At 36.3% G+C, this 24,806-nt stretch overlaps 1 protein-coding gene across 1 annotated transcript in view; it reads left to right on the forward strand.

Annotated features, from left to right (window-relative positions):
• Positions 1 to 24,806, forward strand: part of TTC6 (tetratricopeptide repeat domain 6) — a 227,119-nt gene that overhangs the window by 172,350 nt on the left and 29,963 nt on the right. The window contains exons 15-25 of the mRNA XM_045848545.1: positions 238 to 374; positions 4,813 to 4,982; positions 8,832 to 8,952; positions 11,295 to 11,445; positions 15,515 to 15,597; positions 16,607 to 16,683; positions 17,049 to 17,209; positions 20,775 to 20,909; positions 22,132 to 22,281; positions 23,093 to 23,233; positions 24,430 to 24,543. Coding sequence (XP_045704501.1) covers positions 238 to 374; positions 4,813 to 4,982; positions 8,832 to 8,952; positions 11,295 to 11,445; positions 15,515 to 15,597; positions 16,607 to 16,683; positions 17,049 to 17,209; positions 20,775 to 20,909; positions 22,132 to 22,281; positions 23,093 to 23,233; positions 24,430 to 24,543 — 1,440 coding nt within the window. The remainder of the gene's footprint in view (positions 1 to 237; positions 375 to 4,812; positions 4,983 to 8,831; positions 8,953 to 11,294; positions 11,446 to 15,514; positions 15,598 to 16,606; positions 16,684 to 17,048; positions 17,210 to 20,774; positions 20,910 to 22,131; positions 22,282 to 23,092; positions 23,234 to 24,429; positions 24,544 to 24,806) is intronic.

Below are 24,806 nucleotides of genomic sequence, written 5' to 3' on the forward strand. Positions count from 1 at the left end.
TCTTAGAAAACATCCTCTTTCCAGAATTTGATGATAAGTGGACCTCCTAAAAAAGTGGGTTTTAAATGCAAATGTCAAAATTTACATCTAAAGTAGTTTGCTTTTATATAATTTGAAGTTAAAAATGTGATTGTACTTTATTTAATTTGCTATGGGGTTATATACTTTTCTTGTTCTTTTTTTTTCATTATGTGATATGTTTTTGTGTCTCCCTTCCACCCCACCCTCCCCATGAAGTGCATTTTTTATGATCCCACAAGAACAGATGCATTATTGAAGCGTGGAATGTTTTACTATGAAAATGAAAGCTGGAATTCAGCCATCCAGGATTTTACAGCCTTGTTAGATAGAGAGCCCAAAAATTCTCAAGCAAGGTATGAATTATTTTATATGTGATTTTTGTAATTATATTTTTTGAAATACCTACATTTTCAGGAAAGAAAATGCTTGAAATACATCAGACACCCTTTAGAACAGTGTGTCTGTTTTCAGTTCTACCTGTGAATGAAAATCTTTACTTATACTCTGACAGCAGTGGTTAATTTAACAGGTACAAATGCCAAATCAGAGTTTCATTAGCATTTTCTAAAGACTAGTACATTATTAATTTTTAATGTATTGGCCTATGTTTTTATTCTTTGAATATCTTTATATATCCTTAGTATTCACTGAGTACAGAGAACTGATTATCTAGATTTTTGTAATATCTTACTATAACTTTGCTATGAAACTTTGTTCTTCCAATCTTACTGTGCATAACAGTTCTCATTTTGTTGCTTTTAAGTTTTGTCATGAAGAGCTTTAAAAATGTGTATATAGATATGTGTACATGATCATGTTTTCACTCATGATTTTTTGTGTAATATTAAAATTTTCATAGTAAAATGAAGTGTGCATCTGCAAAAGTGTACAAAACACAAATGTGAAGCTTAATGACTTACCACAGTATAAACACCTGTGTAACTAACACCAGGTCAAGAAACATTTGCAACACCCTGGAAACCCCCTGGTGCCTTTGCTTCCCCAGAAGGTTACCACGTCCTGACTTTTATTTTAATCACTGCCTTGTAGTTCTTTGTGGTATCATCACATAATATGTGTCCCTAAATATTTTTAGTTTAGTTTTGTCTGTTTTTTGACTTTACAGAAATAGTCATACAGTTATATTCCTTCACATATTGATTCTTTTGCTGTATACTATATACTATTACATGTGGCTCTCATTCACTCCTTTTAATTTTTTATAGTATTCAGCTTCATGGATATTATAAATTACCTGTCCAGTTTACTGTTAATGAACATTTGAGTGTTCCTAGTTTTCGATGATTAGGAATATTGTTTCCTTCAACATTTTTACACACGTCTCTTGGTAAACACATATAATAGATGCTCCTCATCGATGGTTTCATTTTCCTTGGTTTCATTACCTGTCTGAAAATATTAAATGGACAAGCCCAGAAATAAACAATTCATAAGTTTTAAATTTCAGTGTACTGTTCTGACCTGCCTGGGATGTGAATCTTCCCTCTCCCCAGTGTGTCCGTCCATGCCGTACACACAACCTGCCCATCAGTCACATAGTCGCTGCCTGGGTCGTCAGACCTGCTGTCACAGGCCTTGTGCTCCAGCAGCCCTCGGGTTACTTAATAATGTCCCCAAAATGCAAGAGTAGTGATGCTAGCAATTCAGATATGCTGAAGAGAAGCCAGAAAGTATTCCTTTAAATGAAAAGGTGAATACAGTACAATAAGATATTTTGAGAGAGACCATTCACATAACTTTTATTATGGTATATTGTTATAGTTATTTTATATTATTATTAGTTATTGTTGTTAATCTCTTACTGTGCCTAATTAATATGTTAAATTTTATCATATGCATGTGTGTATAGGAAAATACATGGTTTCAGGCATTTCCTGGGGGTCTTGAAATGTATCCCCCACAGATATATATGCATTCTTTGTTGGACGTACAATATCTGGTTCATAGGGTATGCAAGAGTAGAATATCTGGTTCATGGGGTATACAAGTATTCAGCTAATGGGCCAAACAAATTTTCCAAAGTGGTTTTACTATCAGCAGTGCATGTGAGTTCCACACCAGCATTAGGTATTGTTATGACTTTCAAACTTTAGCCATCCTAGTGGGCATCGGCATTAACTCACTGGGCTTGAATTTTCATTTTCTTCATTATTTTCCTGCACATGCTTCCTGCCTTCGGCTTGCATGGGGTCTTCTAGAGTCCTTGGAATATGTGGAAACTTTCCACAGCCCTCACTCCCTTAGGTATCTCCATCTCCAGATTCTTGCTTCCTGGCCTGCTTGGTCTGTTTACTGCTTTCCTCAACAGTTATCCCTTGTCCCAGATGGCAGCAGTGACATTTGCTTTTCACTGTTTTTGATAAATACTGTACCATCCAGAAAGCCACATCAGTCCTGGGAGAGCTTCAAGGCAGATAAAACAAAGGGAAACTTTTGAGCCAATCCTTCAATGAACCGCCAGAGGGGTCAAACACACTGCTACAGTTCCTTGAGAACAAGATTTGTATCGCTCCCTCTTGTAATGGTAGTAACCTGCACCAAGAATGGAAGTTGTCCTCAAGTCCAGCATTGAGCTGGGAAATGGGATGGGGAAATGGGGTTAGTTAAAGGACCACAGAGCTCTTTTACTAAAATTTGGTTGTTCACCCCCTTGCTCCCTTCCACCCCCCATTTATTAAGCATTTCCTTGGTTGTGTTTTCAGTTAGATCCCAGAGTTCCAAAAATATTTCTGACCATTTTTGCTGGCTCTCCATTGTTCTGTGGAAGGATGGAGTGTTAGAGTTTCCTATGTTACCATTTTTGTTCTCTAATCTCCCAAGTCTTTTTTTTATCACTGCATGGACTTTAACTTAACAATAATGTTAGTGATAATGAAAATCTTCACCTTTTGAATTTAATAAAAATGCCTTTGGCTTTTACCAAAAAAATATATCATAGTTGTAATTTTTGAGCCATGTGTTCTTTAATAGCTTTTTACTCTTGTTTAAATTTTCCCCCCTGTGGTCTGCTTTTAAGACTCTCATGTTAATAAGCTAATTTTGAAGGATAAATGTCTTTTGACCATAATATAGTTAGGACATTATTAAACGATTCTCTTTGTCTTTACTTTCTTTAAGATTGTTCATCTATATTCATAGTAAGATTGTTCACGTTTCAGTCAGATATTTACTTTAGAATTTGGCTGCTTTCTCAAAATGAATTACACCTTTCATCTTAGAGATATGTCCTTTAAGATAGGGTAATTTTAGTTCTTTGAAAGTTCAAAATAACTCACTTCTAAAATTATCCCATTTGAAGAAACAGAAAACTTTTTTGAAACTCTTTAAAAATTCTCCCCTAGTTAATGGTCTATTCTGGTTATCTACTTTTTGATTTAAAGGGGGATTAGTTGTAGGAAGGCATCAGATAAGATGGAGGAGAACAAGAAGGTTGTTAACTCAAGGTACTGTAAGAGGCTGTTACCTTATGGCAGGGGGAGAGGCTTATATCCCATTTAAAAAATATATGACCTTATTGTCAGTAGGGGTTGTAAAATGTTTGGTTTTGGTTTTTGAGAAAAGAGATTTTTATTTTGTGAATGGACCAAATAGTAGCTTAGGTGGGAGCTGAGGTTCACTTCAGCTCAATACTTCAGATGAGAGTCTGAGGAATTGAGGCAGTAGAAATGAAAGAAGGAACAGATGCAAAAGTCAGTATGTTTGAAGAATTGACATGGTTTAATGGCATCCCACAAAAATATTACTAAAGGTTTATTATGTAAGATTTTAAGTTCAAAATCATCTATATGCTGAAAAGTAATTAGTAATATTCTCTAGCAGCCAGAAATAATTTAAAATAAATATAAAATTCTTATATTCATTAGGAAATAAATCAGACATTTCTAAAAGATGGGGCAAAAAAATATTTTGCTCCAAGATAAAATATCCTGGATCTCAGGATGTGTAGTGCTTTTGAAAGACCTCTGTTACCAGTCTGCCAGTATACAGGCTGCTTCTCTTCTCAAAATTACTATCGTTTTCATAATGTAACTTTTTTGAGCTATTTTTATCTCCCCCCTGGATTATTTTCATCAGAGCAGGCAACCTACTAGCAATTCCTCCTGTTTTTCCTTTATTTCTAAAAGCTGATTTGGTTTATATTATTAAGTGATTGAAAATGAGATTTTCAGGAATTGATGTATTGTGATAAATTTGAGTATAATTCAATAATAATAATTTTGAAATCAGAGTCAAAGTTAATGGAGATAGAATCCAATTCACAGAACTGATATAATAGCTTTTATATATGTAGAGCAGCCTCCCATTTATTTGGGCACATCTTCAGTCTTGGGGGTAAAAATACCATAATAATTCTACCCAGTGAGGCACATTTTGTTCAAAATGAATTATTTGATTTTTCTATAGAACAGTCTTGTGTAAATTAGAGCCTTACATTTTGGGTACTCAAAATAATACAAATTTTAAAATCTCATATTATTTTATTGACATACCTCTCTGATAAATGTAAAGAAATGTTATAAAATTAGTAAGCAAACAATTAATATGGAATATGTTGTTAATAAGCATATAGTTATATACAATAAAGTATAATTGATTTGTTTATAAAAAGTTTATATCCTTTTGGCTGTTAATTTTGTGATCAACTTTCTTGGGAAGCAAGAAAAAATAAACACAAATTATTAAATATGAAATTAGTTGTATAGGTTTGCCATAAAGGGTAAATGTATATTTTGCAATACATGTTAAAATGAATTTCTTTTCCTTTTCTAGGACATACCGAGGGAGAGCATATTTTAAACGACATCTTTATAAGCAAGCAACTCAAGACCTTTCTGTTGCAATTCACTTAGATCCTAATAACTGGTTAGCACTGTATTATAGAGCCTGCTTATTGAGAAAGAGTAACCCTTTTAGAGCACTCCAGGACTACAGTGTTTCAGGTACTTTGTCTTCAAATGTACATACATAGGAATTTTTTCTGAGGATCAGCATATCACTTTGAGTAGAATACTAATGTGGGATTACTAATGTAATATGTATATTATCATATAGTTATATATACTTACATAGTAGTGTACATTTATATACTTAACTATGAGTGTGTGTGGGTATATGGTATGCCCAGAAGGCATCCATATGTGTAATATGAAAAACAGAGACATTCATTTAGTTTGGGGAAAAGCCAGAAGTCACAGGGCACCAAATCTGGGCTATAGTGGGCCTGAGTTACCTGGGTGATTTAATGTTTTGCCAAAAAACTCTGCACAGGACATGACGCATGAGTAAGTGCATTGTCATGATAAAGCTGCTAATCATACTTGCCCATAGCTTTAGCTTTCTGAATCATGAATATTTTCTGCAGAGGAACGTTCAAGCCTAACATAAAATTTGATGCAGATTAGTTGCTCTCCTTGCTCACTCATTTTGAATGAAATGGACACACAGTACACATGCTCACTCAATGGCATCTGTGACCCCCATTGTGAAATTATCATTGTTCACACATGTGCATTCCAGTCCACTCTCCTTGGCTGCCAGGTTACGTTGATGTCATGCAAACCCTTCTCTTTATATTAGCAATGGCTGGGCTTTTTCTGGACATACCTCTTGTGTGTGTGTGTGTGTGTGTGTGTATAATGTTCTTATAAGCTAAAATAGTTTAGCAAAAAGTGTTTTTAATATGCCCTTTTAATGTATGTGTCTAAATGTTTGTTTACATGTGTGTGTAATTGTAGCAAAAGGAGAATACCATATAAAAAAATCTCTGTGCATCTTGAGTTCTGAGGATATTTCTGGAAGTTCAGGTCTGTTTCCTGTCAGCTTGCTAAAATGATAGTGTATTTTCCTGGTGGGCTATGTCCTACTGCATAGGCCCAGCCCATGGATTAATCAAATCCAGAGTTATTTAGCTCTTAAACTAAAAATGGGCTTTGAGAATCTTCAATAAGAGGAAGGCAACAGTTAAAAGTGGCCATTTTCAACTTACCCTATTGCCAGTGTGTTTTTGGTATAGGAATATGTCCAGCATAATTCTGGGCTTAGAGTAAGTGCTCAGTAAGCAGTCCCCAGCTGAATATATTAGCCCTTCCTGATCAGCAAATTCCAACCAACACTCCAAACATACCTATGTTCACCTGGGTGCAAAGTGCTAGAATCCTAGATGAGGCAATATCTAGAGATTAAGAGACAACTAGAGTCACAAGAAGAATACAGAGCTCTTCAGGGAAGGTAATTTAAGATGATTGGTATTTGATGCTTCTAAGTCCATTTGCTACCTGAGATCACCCTGCCATGAATATTCAAATAATTCAAATCCCACCCTTTGTGCTAAGAGGAGTCTACTGCCCTCTCTCTGTTTCCCAGATTTCTTTGAAGAGAAGTCTGTGGATTCCTGTTTAATTCTCTTGTAATCATCGTAGCTGACACCTGCCCTCTGATTGATTCTCCACTTTTTTTTGCTCGCTTCCTCATTTTTTGTGGCCACTGTCTGTTACTGAATGTTGCAGGGTTCAAAGGATAAAGTTAGCGTAGACAATTTAAATTTGAAGGTTAAATGCCCCCATGTCTGTAAGTTTATCTAACTCTGTCAGCTCTGTTCATTTGCCATCTGGCTGAAACCCTTTCACCCTGGCTTCTGAAGGCCTCTTTTTCATGTTCCCTCCTTCCCCACATTTTGGGCTTCTTACTGCCTCTTTTTTAAGCTTTTACAATAATACAAAATGTTTGTTATTTAATTATTCAGAGCAGACCAGCTTGGTTTTGACCTCAATCCTTTCCTAGTCTAACCTGAGGAGTTTTATCTTCCACAATCAAAAAGGACCTCCAGAATATTTTTCTAAGCTAATAATAATACCTAACATTTATTTGGTATTTTATTGTCAAGGATTATTCTAAGTGCTATATATGGAGTGTCTCAATGAATATTCAGAATAATATGATGAGGGAATATTAGTACCATCCCTCTTTTACTGATGAGAAAACCAAGGCACAGAGCAGTTAAGTAATTTTAATATTTTTGTCTGAAGAAGAATGTTTCCATTTTTCTAGAGCAACCACCAAACTGCAGGTGACTCTCTCTTTGCTAGCTGATCACACTGTGAACTGAAGAGTCAGATTGCCTTCAAGTGATTATTCACCTAATCTGTATGACCAAATTCTTTGCACTAGGCATACTTCTAAAAATCTGTAACTGTGAATATTTGTATCCCAGACTGTGAACACAGTGCATATTTTTGGTAAAACTTTCCCTTCTCGGCTGGAACAAGCTTGAGAACTGTAGAAGACATAGATGAAATATTTTGGAAAACCCACCCAATTTAGTAGCATGTTTTTGAAAGTGAAAGGGGAATCAGTAAGTAAGGAGACATGAGATGACACCTAGAATGGTTACGGATGATGATACCAATAACCTGGTGGCAGATCCCCCGCTCCTAGGCAAGATTGCAGTGAGCATGTGCAAGACTTGCTAGTAAATCCAAAATAATTGGATAGGGGAAAATGCCCTTCTACCCTCTTCTGGTACCTGATTGGGGGTGGGACCCGGGAAAGGCAGGCACATGTGCCATAGAAGTCAGAATGGTGGCAGGGGTAGGTACTGCATTAAAGAAATCTGTCACTCTAGCCTGGGAAAAAGAAGGGATTGGTTGGTGGCTGGACCCTCCCAGGGCACATTGAAGTTGGGGCTAGGGAAGCTGGTCTGCATGGGAAACTAATATGAAACCAAGGAAAGGAAGGAATGGCTCTCTGGCCCATCTCATGAATGTACTGGCCAGTGCATTTGTGAGAACTTCTGGTCCTAGAAGCTACGTGGCCAATGGTGGCACCTGCCCCACACACTGGTTCCAAGGACAGAGCTTGACACCTTCCTGGATGACCACTCAGTAGCCGCCTGTGGCTCCCAGGGAATGGCATTTTAAATGGGAGAAGGAAGTATGGATGCTGCCTTTGGTTTTGGTCTGGCTGAGGGTGGATGGGGTTTCTTCTGGGCTTTCGGGACAGGATGGGCTTTTGAGACAAGAGTCTGCCATTTTCACAGATCGTACAGCATTTGAAAAAGACCTCTTTCTTTTCTCACCAACCTCTGCCTCCAGAATTTGCCTATAGGTGGCAGTGGGCAGCGAACCCCCACTTTGGTTCGGTAACAACAACAGTCACAAATCTGGAGTATTGAGATGAGGCACTTTTTGCCCCATGCTTCTGTTATTTGGGACAGGTTACCTGCCTTAACTCTAAGTTCTATTTCCCAGGAAGTAGCCTCTTTGAGCTGCCAGCCCTGGTTTATGTGTATCAGCTGGAACTCTGCCATATGCCTCAGCCTGGACTTGTCCTAGAGCCTGTTTTTGGCCATTAGCCAAAGAATGGCTTCTTGTCTTCCACTTGAGCCAGTAAGGGCAATGGCACCTTTCTCACTGCAGTCCACTGAAATGAATCAGAAGGTAGATTCTGGATTCTATGCCCTTCTTTGCCATTGACTTGCATCACTATCAAGGTCAATGTACCTAGCCCCACTCATTGAACCTTAGTCTGTTCATCTGTAAAGTGAGTGGACTATCCTAGGTTACCATCAGGATTTCGTCCAGCTCTAATGAGTGTGTGAATCCTAATAACCACATTGTTACTTATAAACAAATACCGTTTATGCAAACACTATTTTTACTCTTCAAATAAGTACACTCTTTGTAGATGTCTTATTTTATATAATGTTTAAAAAGTAGAAGCATTATAGAGTTAAATGTAACTCAGATATGTTTGTTCAGAACCTGCGTAAGAGATATACTTTTACTTTTAAGCTCTCATAAATGATGGCTATGAGAATTTTGGTTGTTTTCTACATCGGGGCATACTCTATGCAGATCTAAAACATTGGTTGCTGGCAATTAATGACTTTGAAACTGTTATTTCTCTGGAAAGGTAAGTTTTCCTTTTCATTTTTTACTAATCTCCTTTTTCTATAAAATTTTAGAAAGAACAAAATAAAAGAAAAAGCTTTTTCCCTTCCTTATTAATAACTTGGTAAAAAACAAGACAATTATAAGATAATTCGAGAATAGAATATTACTTCTAAAAACAAGATTACTTCTGAAATAAGACCCATTGTTAAAATCTGTGCCTCAGATACTTTTGGAAATTTTAGAGATCAAATGGGTTTGTGAGGAATTAAATCCATAGATAAAAAAAATTAACAAGTTTTAAAAACACTTTGGGATGCCCAGATTAGAGCTTTTGAAGTGACTTTTATGAAACACTGTCATCAAGTTTTAAAATAATGACAGAGTGTTCTGCTTGCCATATCGTTGCTATGCACAGCACACAACTCAATAGAAGGAAACCTCTATTTAGAACTTCTGACTTCATTTTGTTTAGTAAAGCAAAAGAAAAAAGCCAGTAACATTTAGAACATAGGTACAGGAAGGAACACAAAGTTACACACACTAGTCAGAATGTTAAGCTGTAAAACAAAATTTAATCAAATAATCCCCCCTTTCCTCAACACTTATCAAAATAGAAGATTTCAGAAAGTGTAATAAATCATGTTAATTCAGTGCCAACCACCAGACTATTTACTTAGCTTATCAATAAAGTAAGTTTTGAACTTGTCTTGGGAAAGCCTTGGAGCATGGCTCCATAATAGCCACAGTGGTTTTCTTTTGGATATTTTTGAACCAGGAAGGGAAAGGCAAGAGTTTCAGTTGCCGAAAGCCAAAACGTGGGCAGTAGGAACATTGGCATTTTTTAGGTAAAGGGTAAGGGCTTCTGTGAAGTTAGGCTGTAGGATGTGTAGTTTCCTCATTTTGAAACAGGGGCGTTGAATAGGGTGATTTCTAAGGTAATTTGTATATTGAAATTGTTTGATTCTAAGTGAAAAAAACATTTATTTGGTATAGAAAGAAATTGGGTTAATATCTGTGTGGAGAGGATATTTAACCACAAGCCTCAACTACCATTGTTTCTCATGGCAAATATAGTAAAATGTGAGGCAAAAACTTTTTAGTTGAGTCAAGGAAGAGTAAAGTATTGTTACAGAACAAACAAGGAGGGGGTGCCTGGGACGATATACTATTACTGAAAGAAGCCCCCAGATCCATTATGTCCGCCGCCAGAGGAAAGACGTCTCTCAATGCCAGAGATTTGTGAAAAGGAAAGGAAATGTTTATTTAATGCTATACAAACTTCAAGTAGTGACCTAATGTCTTTACCAAAATCCCAAAGTTCCTTAAAACACCCACAAACAGACACAGTCCTTCCTTCCTTCCTTCCCCCTTTGCCCAGTCCAGAGTACTGTATCTCCTAAAGCTGCAGGGGTCCCCACTCTGGCAAAGGCACGTGGTCGTCTCTCCCCAGGCCACAGGAGTCCCCACTCTGCCAGAGCCGCGTGGTTCTCTCCCTCAGGGCCGCGGGAGTCTCCACTCTGCTAAAGCTGTGTGGTTTGATCCTCTCTGCACTTCCACAGCTGCATGGTTCTTCCTCTCAGGGCTGTGCATTCTCTCTCCAATGGCTGCTGCATCTCGGTTTAAATCCCCGCACCAATCTTCCTCTGCAGCCCCATTTCCGACTCTTCCCGCACTCGGCTTCACATGCCAGAACTGATACCCTTCCAGCTTTACTGGGCTGCCATCATGAGTCTGGGCAGATGTGGCCCCAAGTCCTGGAGCCAATCATCTCCAAGCTCCCATGCAGGCGCTGTAACTTGGGGGACCTGCCCCCAGTCACATCTTGGGGGGGAAGTTACTTCCATTCCCTTGGCTCTGAGCATGGCCACAGCTATTTAACATATCTAAGTGACCAGCCAAAGGCTATAGATATGTTAAATGACCATATCAGAGGTTAGCTGTAAGGCTTTTGCTATGCAAAACAGCTCTCAATGGCCCTGCTCCATTTGTCCCTTCCCCCAACCCACACCTGGGGAGTGAGAGTGAGGACATCCAAAAATCTCCTGGACACCTTGAGTTCTGGACCCCATTTCAAATGCCCATTTGGGGTCCCCCCTCTTGGCTGCACCCTGTAACAGTATTGCTAAGGACTCTAGAAGACTTCAGGAATTCCATTCCTGAACAACAAATATTTCCTGCTAAGGATTTTATAAAGGTGTTTATAATTTTTAACAGAGAGTAGTTGATTAATTTGCTTCGCTTTGGTGAGACATTAAAAAATCCTTGCCATATATTGCTGTATTTCATTAGGTTCATTCATAATTAGAAAACATTTGGAATAATTAAGATGTCTAATAAGATTTTGCTTTCTCAATTTTTTAGAACTATTACTTTGGCTTATATAAACATTGGCCTCATACACCTGCTACACTTGAATAACTACACTGAAGCCATTTGGTATTTTTCTGAGGCTCTTAAATATGATCCTTCATGCATTCAAAGCTATATTTGTCGCGCAGAAACTTATCACAAGGTATTTAAGTTTTGAGAACCTTGATTTTGTTTTAGAGTTTAAATTTTCTGGATATTTGCTCAATATAACTTAAGATATATATATATATTAATGTATTCTTTTTCAGCTAATTACAGAGGCTGGTGCATTTATAAGCAATAAATATTAAGTAGATGTAGTTAGCTATAATTGCCCTAATAAAGCCTATGTTGATGAAGTATGAATTTTTATCTTTCATTTCCTTTAAAAAATAATACCTTTTTTTCTAATTACAACAGCAATATATGCTTATTGTAGATAATAATTTTATTTGTGTATAAATAGAAATAAGTTTGAAATTATCCACAATTTCATTCTCTAGAGATAACTGCTGTTAACATTTTGGCGTCCGTCCGTCCTGTGCCTATGTGTTAGTGAGTGGGTGAGTTCACAGCATGGACTTCGTACACAGAGTGGGGCCCCACTCACTCACACTTTCCTTTAGATTTTGTTGAATTTCAAAGTTATTTAAACTTTAATATGTAATACATCCTTGGCATAACAAATTCAAACACTACAGTAAACAGGGAGTCTTCGCTGACTCCAACTAAATCTGACTTTCCAGAAACACTGTTAACTCTTGTTTCTACCTTTCAAAATAGGTATCGCTTTCCATGACTCCACCACTAACCACCCTGCCCAAGACCCTGCCACTTCTCATCAGGATTACTGAAGTCGCCCTTTTGGTCTTTTTGCTTCTGTGCTTTACTCCTTTTTGTTGTCTTTTCAATACAAAAGCCATAGTGATGCTGTTATTGTTACAGAACAAACAAGGGGGGGGCCTGGGACGATATACTATTATTGAAAGAAGGCCCCGGGTCCGTTATGTCTGCCGCCCTAGGAAAGACGTCTCTCAATGCCAGAGATTTGTGAAAAGGAAAGGAAATGTTTATTTAATGCTATACAAACTTCAAGTAGTGACCTAATGTCTTTATCAAAAATCCTAAAGTCCCTAAAAACACCCACAAACACACAGTCCTTCCTTCCCCCTTTGCCCAGTCCAGAATACCGTATCTCAGGAAAGGAAATAGAAGTCCATGGCTCAGGCAGTCCTCTGGTTCTTCCCAGTTAGTACTCCGTCTCGACTGGGAGACCTCCCTGGGTTCCCGGAACCCTCAGCTGAGTCGCCGGGATCTCTGCTAAAACCAGGTAGTGGTTCCCCCTTCTAAAGCTGCGGGGAGGGGGGGTCCCCACTCTGGCAAAGGCATGTGGTCCTCTCTCCCAGGGCCACGGGAAGGGAGAGTCCCCACTCTGTCCAGGCCACGTGGTTCTCTCCAAATGGCTACCATGTCTGGGTTTAAATCCCCCACGCCAATCTTCTTCTGCAGCCCCATTTCCAACTCCTCCTACACTTGGGCACACTTGCCCTCAATCTGCTGTCTTCTCCAGCTTTTCTGGTCGCCATCGTGGGTCTGGGCAGGTGTCACCCCATGTCATGGAGCCAATCTTCTCCCAGCTCCCACGCAGGCGCCGTAACTCAGAGGACCTGCCCCCCAGGTCCCATCTTGGGGGGGAGGTCCCTTTCCATCCCCCTGGCCTTGAGCATGGCCATAGCTATTTAGCATATCTAAGTGACCAGCCAAAGGCTATAGGTATGCTAAATGACCATGCCATGGATTAGCTGCAAAGCTGCCCTGCATGCTCTTGCTCTGTGTGCCCCTTCCCCCAACTTGCACCTGTGGGGGAAGGGGTGAAGACACCTTAAAATCTCCTGGACACCTTGAGTTCTGGACCCCATTTCAAATGCCTATTTGGGATCCTCCCTCTTGGTTGCACCCTGTAACATTATAACATGTCAGATTATTTCACTTCTTTGCCCTAAACCCTTCAGTAGCTTCCCTTTGCAATCAGAATGAAAGCCAAACCCTGCAGATGCCAAAGCCCCACAGAAGCCCAAGTGAATGGGCTTGTTGCCTTTCTGTCCTACCCTACGAGTCCTTTAGTTGCACTGGTTTCAGTCAGGATGGGCTGGGTTATGTTGTTGAAAAAAACCCCAACAACAAAACAAAACACCCTCCCCCACAAAACATAAAATCTACTTCAAAATCACTGTGTTAAAATAACAGAGTTTTTTTTTTTCTTGCTCACACTGCTTATCAACTGAGAGTTGGCTAGAGGCTCTGTTTTCTATTGTCTGCATCTCAGGACCTAGTGTGAACAGAGTCCCATTCAAAGCCCTTAGCTCCCTGATGATAGAGGTAGAAGACCTGGGGCAGGTTTAATATTGTCCCCAGAGCAAGTCTGCTCTTGGCTCCTGCTGGGGAAGAGATGGACATACCTGTGGTATGTAGTACTTTGGCTTTAACTCCACTTTGTTGAAGCTGAGGGCTTCTGGAATTTCCTTTGAATGCACTCAGAAACCAAGCCCAGTATAAGAACATGTATTCAAAGACTCTTTGCTCTAAGGAGGCAAAAATCTCTGCATAGTAATGAATAAATTGTATTTTATGCACACACAGAGAATATTATGTAGTTCAAAAATAATTAGTGCTGTATCATATGATGTTGGAAGAAGACTAGCTTTGGGTGGTAAGCACATAATATAATATACAGATGATATATTATAGAATTATGCATGTGAAACTTATATAATGTTATTAACCAATGTTGCACCAATACATTTAACTTAAGAAAAGAACTATATCAGCTAACTGGGAAAGATTTCCATGAGATTTCATTGGATAAGAAAAGCAAAATTCGGGGCCCTGGCTGTGTAGCTCAGTTGATTATATGGTTATAGCATCATCCTGATACTTGGGTCAGGACACATACAAGAGGCAACCAATTAGTACATAGATGGGTAGAACAACAAATTGATGCTTCTCTCTTTCTCAAATAAATAAATAAAAATTTGAAAATGAATGAATGAAAAGAAAAGCAAAATTCAGAAAGGAGTGTAAAGCGTATACAATATGATCCCACGTAAATAAAACAATTAACAGGTCCAATCGTGTGTATATATATAGAATACACATACATACCTACTGTGCAGGTTCAGTCCCTAGGGTGAATCTAATGTAAGATTCTCTGGAGAAGTCCAACCCCAGGGCATCTCATAAAGAGCAGAGAGGTAGCCTCCATGCTTCCCAGCCAGGGCCTCCTTAATGCCTAAATATTTACAAGTAGAACAGACATATGGATAGATGATGTAATAATTACACTAACTTGAGCAGGGTCAACTTGAAACGTAGCAGGCCTGAAGTTACACAAAATCCTCAAATTGATTTGAACATGTTTCAAACTCTCCATTAGGTTTCTCTCTTTTGACTCTGCCCGCTATTTCCTCCAAAACCATTTTTACCATTTCAACAAGTACTGTCCACTTCCACGTACAAATCAGTGCATTCTCCTCTTTGCATCTCCATGTGTCAGCACAGTAAGAGGTGCCATTGGTCATCCAGGTTCAGTTTGCTGGGGTTTGTGTAATCCTCCTTTTGTGATGTTCCCCATGGTAATAAGTTTTTGCCCCCAAATTTGTACAAATCCTGATTATGTTTCTGTGACCAGTGTTAAGGAAAAAATCAATGTACACAATGTTTCTATTGATTTTAAGCAGGCATCTTTTGTTGTTATTCTTGAATTTTGCTTTATTCACTCATTTACTTATTAATTTAAGTGCAAACTTCTTTTTTCTTCCTAATTTTTAAGTGGAATTGACTTTCATTTTTGCCCTCTTTTGCATACTAGTTTATTTATTAACATGAATAAAGTTTGATGGAAAAGGTGTTATGGATGAGGGAGAAAAATTAAAAAGCTAAGCTAAAAGGAAAAACAAACTAGAATGTATGATATGATCATATTTATGTAAAGTTATCTATGTAGATATGTATAAAAATTCAAAATTAAAGATAAGTAGTTTTAATAAAACAAAAAACTGCATGACAAAGTTTTCCTTTTACTTCTTTGTATCCCATTTGCTATAATAATTCAAGAAAAATGTGTACTAGATGTTTCTGAAAAATTTCTATATTGAAGGATGAGAGGGGGATAAACATTAGAATGGAAGCAATGAGTGATATTATGAGCTAAGTTTCTGTTTATTGATCAACAGGTGCATAAACTGAAAAAGGCAGTAAGAGAGTTGTCTCGTGCTATCCACCTTCATCCAGATGGAATCCAATTGTATATAATAAGGTATGGGCATAGAAACAGAATCCTTCTTTAAGTTCTCTCTTGATCCTTCCAACTTCCTCATTTTACATTTAATCTTTCATCAGTGGCCATCTCCCAACCACTGTGTTTTAAGTTCTCAAAGACCTCTTTGGATTACTGGTTTTATAGTTACCACATAGCTCATAAAAATAAGTTAACATATTTTGAATAGTTGTTTAATTATGTCCACAGAAGTACCAAATGTAAACCTCAGCCAATTCAGTGAACAAAGAAAACAAAAGTGGCACATTGAATTGTATTTGAAAGGCCATAGAGCTTTCTGTAAAGAGACCCATTGCAAGTTATGAGTATCACCACCAAAAATATGTTATAGTATCTAACATGGGAAATAGACTTACAGATATGGGAAAATGGACTAGAGCAAGCTTTCTGATAAGTTTGCTCTGTTTTATTTATTTGTTTATTATTTTTAAGATTTTTATTTTTAGAGAGAGGGAAAGGAAGGGAGAAAGAGAGGGAGAAAAACATTAATGTGAGGGAGAAATATCAATCACTTGCCTCTTGTATGCGCCCCAACTAGGGACCAAACCTGCGACTGGGAATTCAACCATGGACCTTTCGCTTTTGGAGACAATGCCCAAGCAAGAGTTTTGTTTTTAAACTCTCAAACCACCTTTTAACAATGTATTTAAATACTTTTCCACTTTTGTGTGCCTTGAACTGTGTTTCTCTTTTAGTAACTTCTTAGTAACAGGGTATAATATTTTAAATACAGGTAACTGTAAAAAGATTTAAGTATTTTTCTGTCAGCTTCTCATTTTCTAAATAGTTTTCTCATCACATCTCCAAGCTAATTGGTCCATTTAGATTACGTACATGTTTCTACTGTTCAGATTGTTTTTATCATACATATATAAATATAAATAACTATATTATAAATGTAAAAGTTTAAGTAACTGGATATAAGAAACTTTGTTGTTGAAAAACTCTTTTTAACTGTTTAAAATTAAAAAGGTATTATTTCTTCCAGAGGACAGTATCTTCTTAAGATGAAATGTTATGATCTTGCAAAGTTCACTATTTATCAAGTAGCAGAAATGAACAAAGGTAAATATAATTAATGCAAGATTATAATTGTCTTAACTTAAAAGAAATCATCTCTTCAAAATTTTTACACTATTTACAATAGCTATGTGCAGATAGCTTGAAGAGTGCACTCAAAGTCATAGTTAGATAACTGAATTTTGTGAGAGAGATTATTATAGGAAATACCAGGCTCACACTTATATTTTTCTGTTTGTATTGGAATGTCTTATTGTTTGTTGATAGTAAACAGATTTTAGTAAGACATTATCTTGTCAATTCATATTCAAAGATAGATTATTGAGTTGCTTGACTTCCTTAAAATTTCACATGTATTCCAAAACCCAGATACTTGGCAAAGGCATTGATAACCTTCCCTTTCCTTGCAGGCGTCATTGATTTGAGTCCTATACAGCAAGCTCTCATTTACTCTTTTTGTGAAAACCATGATGAGGCCATTCAGGTCTTGGACCGGGTCACTTTGATCAAGCCTGATGTTGCCATGTACACTCTATTAGCGAAAGCCCAAATGAAGGCCAAGAGAAACAAGGTATGAAACCTATTAATGGAATTTTTATGTTCTGCTCAGAATGACTACTTAAATATCTTTTTACAAAACTATTATTTATTGATCCTTCTGTTAACATTTGGGCTGCTTCCTTTTATTTTTTTCCTCTTTTTTAAAAAAATCCCACTCAGTTTAGTAAAGAGTGATGCTTGAAAAGATTACAATAATTAAAAGATTCTTTGAAAAATAATTATGAATGAATTTTTAAAACAAAAATGAAAGCTTTCTTTCTCTCTTAAGAGTAGGGCCACTATAAATATTCTTTTTTCATGTCTCCTGTTAACATGTGGAGCAGTTTTCCAGGAGTTTCCAGAATTTCTTAGGAGTGAAATTGTTGGTATGTACAGGATGCCAATGCTTAACTTTCAAGAAAATGATACATTGTTCCATAGGGCTGTGTTACTGGACTCCCCCATCTACATTTTGAGCATTCCTGCTGATGTGCATCCTTTACAACAGCGATTTTCAACCGGTGTACACAAGAATTTTTCCCACGTGCAATACCTGACTATTTAGTCAGGGGTACTGACCCCTTTTCCCTTAGATTGTCAAATTAAAAAGGTATTATTTCTTCCAGAGGACAGTATCTTCTTAAGATGAAATGTTATGATCTTGCAAAGTTCACTAAAAATTTTGAAGAGATGACAACAGCTAACACAATAGTTATCCAGTGCGAATGAGTCAAAATTATACCTTTATTTTTTTGTTTCAGCAAAAAAGATGTTTTCTTGGTGTGCCTCAGAATTTTAGGAATCAGTTTATGTGTGCCGTGAGATGAAACTGGTTCAAAGTTGCTGCTCTACAATAATTGGTGTTGTCAGATGGCATTCTTATCAATCTGGTGATTAAAAACTGATGTCTTATTCTGGTCTGAATTCACACTTCTCAATTTGAGCAAAGGTTGAACATCTTTTTATATGTTTATTAGCCACTCATATTTCCTCTCCTAACATTTTTCTATGCACATTTTTTGTCTTATGTGTATCAGTTTTAGGCATTTAAAAGTGAAATCCTGTTTTTAAATCTTGGTTGGCTATATATGATATATATCTTCTTGCAATTTGTGGCTGTTTTCTTTTTAAGATTTTATTTATTTATAGAGAGAGGGAATGGGGGCAAAAGAGAGAGAAATGTTGACGTGAGACAGAAACATCAATTGGTTGCCTTTCACATGCCCTCAACCTGGGACCTGGCCCACAACCCATGCATGTGCCCTGATCAGGAATTGAACCAGTGATGTTTTGGTTTGCAGGACAATGCCCAGCCCACTGACCCACACCAGTCAGGGCATGTGGCTGTCTTTTATTTTATTTTTATTTTTTTGTGGTGCCTTTTGGTGAACAAAAGTTCTTAATTTTTAAAACTTTTAAAAAAGATTTTATTTATTTATTTTTAGAGAGGAAAGGGAGGGAGAAAGAGAGAGAGAAAGAAACATCAATGTGCGGTTGCTGGGATCTGTGGCCTGCAACCTAGGCATGTTTCCTGACTGGGAATCGAACCTGCGATGCTTTGGTTCACAGCCCACGCTCAATCTACTGAGCTATGCCAGCCAGGGCTAAAAGTTCTGGCTGGCATAGCAGAACTATGTGGTTCTATGTGGTATAATTTTGACTCATTAATTTGTATGTGGTTAAATATATCTATTTTTTGTTTCATGGCTTTAAAATTTTTTGCTTAAGAACTCCAAGGTCATAAAGATATTTTTCCATATTTTCTTCTAAAAGTTTAAAAATTCTGCTTTTTCTATTTAGGAACTTACTCTACATTAAATATATATATATATTTGAGTGTGAGACAGTTATGCTATTTCAGTTTTCCCATGTGGATATTCATATGTTCCAGTGTCATTTATTGAAATGTTCTCTTTAACTGAAAGATCTGAAATGCAACATCTATCATACTACATTTTCACTTATGCATGGATCTGATTTTGAGCTCTCTATTTCTATTCTGTTCCTTTGGTCAGTCTTTCAGTTCCTGGCCTAATAGTCTAATGTTTTAATTACTATAGCTTTATTATAATTCTTCATATCTGGTAGAACAAATGCCCACACTATATTCTTTAGGAAATTTCTGGTTGTTCTTGGGCCTTTATGCCTTTATCTACATTTTAAATGCAGCTTTTCAAAGTCCATTAAAAATCCCATTGAAATTTTGACTGACTTTTATTGAACATCTAGATTATTTTAGGGTGAATTGACACCTTTATGATACTGAACTTCTTTTAGGAATGCTCTTATATTTACTTTAATCTCTTCCTCCTTGCCTTCATTGGTCTTTTAGAAAACTGGGGTCACCTTTGATTGCCCCCTTCTTTGAAATCAATAGTGATGTTCTCTTGGTTCTACTTTCTAAATATCTCTCAAATCTACTTCCTTTCTTGATTTTTATGGTCAGTATTCTCGTCCAGAACATATTTTTATTTTGCTTGAATTATAGCATCAGTGTTATACTGTTCCAAGCGTTTATCTACACAGCAGCCACAGTACCATTTCCAGAATGTGAATAAATATGCCTTACCTGCAAGCCCCCAAGAGCTTTGAGGAGACTTTTCAGAATACTGAGAGAGAGGTGCACATTTAAATTTAAATGGGATGGAAGACTTTATGGACTCAAGGAAACAGTGAAGGGGCCAGAGATCCAAAAGAGGTCATGCTCAGGTTGGGCGGAAGGAGTTGGGGTCAAGGGTACACCTGGAAGAGTCAGCTCTGAAAAAGGAAAGGAATCCTTTCAAAGATGAGAGAGAAAAGGATGGAAATTGAGGAAGGTAGATATATATATATATGAAAAGTTGAAAGGGGGTAAATCAAGGTCATGATTTTTCATATGGAAAGGTCGTGTGCTGAGAGTGGGGTGGAAGGATGGTGGTGAGGTGGGCTGTAAAGTGGAGAAAAGGCTAACTTACTTAAATGGATACTTAGCATATCCAAGTTAAACTCATTGTTTCTTTAGCAATTTAATATAATTAAAAATGTGCTAATCACAGGTATTTGTGTTTCTGTATAGATACATATATCGATTAGCTAATTGTGAAAAGCCATTTCTATCTGGAAAATCGAGTATCTTTCATTAATGAGTTTCAACTCTTTTGATTAGCTGAAATGGATGTTTTGATGTTAATTTGTTTTCTAGTGTCAGTTGAACTCCATTAAGAGCACAGCGGGGCCAAACAAAGGTTGATTAAAACCACATAAGATTTTCACTGGAGATTTTTTTTACTGCTGCCCAGTATTCTCTTCAGGAAAATTACCAGCAAATTGGTCATAAACTAGTTTATAAGTTTAGGTTTAATTTAAGACTAGAAAAAATGATCTTTAGAATTTAGAAAGTGTAGTTAGAAGCCCATGTGAGTCAGCCTGCTGAAGTACTGGCTTGTGGGATAGGCACCTGATGCGATCAGACAGGCCGAGTGGTCTTCTCGCAGCACTCAGCGAGATCTGTGTGTGCGTAGGGCTGTGTGCTCAGGATTCCTTTTAATGTTTAAAGGCTGTCATGTTAAGTAAATAGTAGAAAGAAACATTCTCAACCCTCTCTCTTATCGTTGTAGGAAGCTGTGAGAATGTTTAAAAAGGCGTTGGATGTCTTTGCTCATTCCAATAAAGGACCAAATTCCTTAGAGGCTTCAGCAGACTGTCTGTATAACTTGGGTCTTTGTTACATGGATGAAGGCAACTTACAAATGGTATTTTGTGTATTTAGACATGTAGGTTATTTGTGATTTTAGAAATTGCTTGCATTTAGTTCTATTTCTAAAGGTTGCCTGTACAGGGGGAGACCAGTACAGCAGACCAAAGCTTCCTGTGAAGCTTGGCTTATTACAGTCAGTATGCACCCTCCAATACCAATGACCTTGCTTTGTTTATCCAACATATTTTCCTTGATGCTTATTTGTCAATAATATTCTAAAGACTAGTATGTGTTTGTCAACAAAACAATAAATCAAATTGTAAGAAATTATTATAGCAAAATAATTTTATCACATTAATATGTTTATTAAGTTATAAGTACTTCAAATTGAGTGGTTCATTGTAATATAGAATAAATGGGGAATGATTAAGACAGTGATTTCTGTTATTGGTGATTTCTGTTATTGACATCGAACAGTTTAAATCAGATTGAAACCGATTTAGATGGCCAGATTCATTGAAAACCAATTGATTCAATTTTTATATTCTTACCCAGTATTTGGCTATTTTACACAATTCTCTATTTCAGAATTGTCAATGACATGATAAATATGTAAGATAATTGATATTTTCCAAAGGCTAATGTTGGATATTCCACAAATGTATCTCTCTCCCTCCACGTATGCATCCCCCCCCCCCCCACACACACACACTGTCCTTAGACTCTTAGGAGGGGAGAGTGTCTGACACTTGCATCTCTAACTTTGAAAAAGAGTTGCACTTGATTAATTGTTCCATTAAGATTAATTACAGTTTTTTCTTCATGTTTTTAGTCCTTTTGGTCTTCTAGAGTAAACCTAGCTTTACATTACAATGTTGGAAAAAATTTGGAGTTCTGTTGTTCTAAAATTTCATAACTGCATCTGCTATGGTTTTTGGGTCCTCATGGAAGACAAATGTACTGGTTGTGATTTCTTTGAATGAACACAATATGAAGAATAATTATTAAAATTACACCTGCAAAAGTATTATAATCTAACAACAGAAGTTATATAGACATTAATTGGGAGTAAGGGGATATATAAATTATAATAATGAACCTGATTTGTTTATAAATATTACTTTTGTTTGCTCCACAAGGTTTTCTGGAAAAAATGTATTTAAAATGACCAAAAAAGATGGAAAACTTTCAACAATAGTTATATACAGTAATTTTTTAACATTACAAGTAAATTTTACTCATTAAACCATTTGCTTTGTGACAATGTACTCTTCTAGGCTTTTGATTCTTTTACAAAAGCTGTGAAAACAAATCCTAATTTTGCAGAAGGCTTTTATCAGCGTGGGCTTTGTAAAGTGAAACTCCACAAGGATAGCTCGATCCTGGATTTTAATCATGCAATTACCCTCGATCCAAAATATTATGAGGTATTTAAATGAATACTTCCAGTGATTTAGAGTGTGTGCTATAAATTTGCTAAAACTATTAAATCTCTTATCTGTCATTATTATTATTTAGCAACAGTCGGTTATTTATACCTTACATTTCAGATCACTGTTTTGATAATGCATATGTCTGTATTTCCTCTTGAATTAAATATGTTATTTCCAAAAAGGATATTATATATGTGTTTTGTAAATTGTGGTATATATAAATTTGTTAACATTTTAATGTACCTATTAATAATTACAATTTTATATGTTATGGTATTCATTGTACTTCTTGTTTTGCTGTCACATTTCTTACTTTTAAGAGACTAGAAAGACAATATAAAATTCAATAGGTGAAGTTTGATTGGATCCTGATTTTGAAAACTTACGAATTTTAAATATGGACCAAATATTAGATGTTTTTAGGGAAATACTACTAATTTTCTTAGATATATTATGGTAGTATGATTGTATAGGAGAATGTCTTCTTCACCGGAGATGCATACTGGAGACTTGGGGTGAATTGTTGTGATATTTAAACTTATTTTTAAATAGTTCATGGAAAAAGATATACAAAAAATATTATAAATGTGTTAATAATTACTGAATCGAGGTGGTAGGCATATGAATGTTCATTGTACTTTTCTTTCAATTGTTCTGTATGTTTGAAATTTTTTCTAATAAGAGAATGGAAAAAAGACTACATTTTGGGTGGCATATATTTATCCAAACTGCCATATATTTTGGATGAATTGATGCTTTTACTGTAACACCCATTCCTGTTTCCCTCCTCTCTTTCCCTGAACAGGCATACTTGTGCCGAGTAGCCTTCTATGGTTTGAAAGGCAGATACTCCAAAGCAATCTTGAATTGTAATGAGGCCATCAAAATATATCCTCATAGTGTGCGAGCTTATGTCTACAGAGGCGTTCTGAAATATCACAATAAGGTAGGGCGATTTCCTGTCTTGTTGATGGAATTTTTAGAGTGGGTGGACCCTTGAATGCCAGTAATACACAGAACACCTCACTCTTGTACAGTACATCAAATGGGTTACAAAATAGGGATATTTTTGACAACGTTTTAACTAGCATTTATTATTTAGAAAGTAAGTATATATTCATTGTAAAAAATTTGGAATATATAGAAGGGGAATATAAAAGACTAAAATCACCTTTATCTCACCATCAATTGAAAATTCCTGAGCGCATTTTAGTGTATTTTTATTGTCTTTTTTTCCTAATAATATATAATATATATTTTCCAAAATTGGGATTATGCTACTTATATAATTTGTGTTGTGCCTTGCTTCTCACACTTAACCTTTAAAGGTACCATTTTTAGTAACTGAATAGTATTCTACTGTAGTTTATTTTTTAGCACTTGATTGTTGGAAGTTTGGGTTTAAAAATGTTTTTTGCTATTTTATTATTTTAAACAATACAGTTATACACAATAAGAACAAGTCATTGCTTGCGTATATAGTTGATTCCTAAAAGGGAAGTTACTGGGTCAAAGGGTATGTGTAGGTGTCAGCATCGATATCTGATACTTTGTGGAATACTTTATTTTCCTCTACTTTCCTTTTCTGACCTTTCTTTATAGCTATTTCATATGAAATATTTTGCAAATAATACCTTAAAGCAAGGGTAATACCTTGTATTATGTGTTAATTCCATGAAAATTACTATCTATGGAAATGGAGGATGTTAGGTATCAGAGAAGCATCAAAGAGGAAGCAAAAGAGAACGTGGGTAGAAAGCATGACATTTATGTGATGCAACAGAGTGAGTGAGAGAAGCCAGCAAGCTCTGGTGGGTGTTTGCTGGAGGAATGTGGCTTGCCTCTCTTTTACCAATAAGTATAATTTTCTCCTTGCTGTATATCAAGATTGGCAATAAGATAATCATCTAAATGAAAGTTCTTTATATATTTAATTTTATTTGCAAATAACAGAAACTATAATAATAATTCCTACCAAGAGATCTTCTAAATTAAATCTGCAAAAGATTAGCTTGATTGTCTTAATATCACAGATGCTACACAGTATTCCAAAAACTCTGATAGAATCAAGAATTTATTTTACAATTAAATTTCAGTCCATTATGACTAACCCTTCTCACCTAATTATATTTTTCTTTGTAGACTTACAAGCTAGCGATTATAGATTTAACTACAGCTATCAACATGGACAAAAACTGTTATATAGCATTTTATAACAGAGCATTGTGTTATACCAAGATACGTGAACTTCAAATGGTAAGATGACCATTTTAGTAAACAAAATGTTAAAGCATTTGTAAACACATCTAAAGCATGTGAAAAGTATTGTCATTATTTCTGTTGTAATTTTGAAAAATAATTCTTATAGAAATATATACCACACTCCCCCAACTTGAGAAACCAAAGAACCTTTTCAAAGCATGTTTAATTTCTCTGTTAGTGCTTACCAAATAATCTTACACAGTCTCAGTAATATCAAGTGAAAAATCAATTTTATAGTGCTTACAGTAAGCATTTAA

This window comes from Phyllostomus hastatus, unplaced genomic scaffold (genome assembly GCF_019186645.2).
Source record: "Phyllostomus hastatus isolate PE091 unplaced genomic scaffold, TTU_PhHast_1.1 phas_contig_62, whole genome shotgun sequence".
NCBI classification, from domain to species: Eukaryota; Metazoa; Chordata; class Mammalia; order Chiroptera; family Phyllostomidae; genus Phyllostomus; species Phyllostomus hastatus.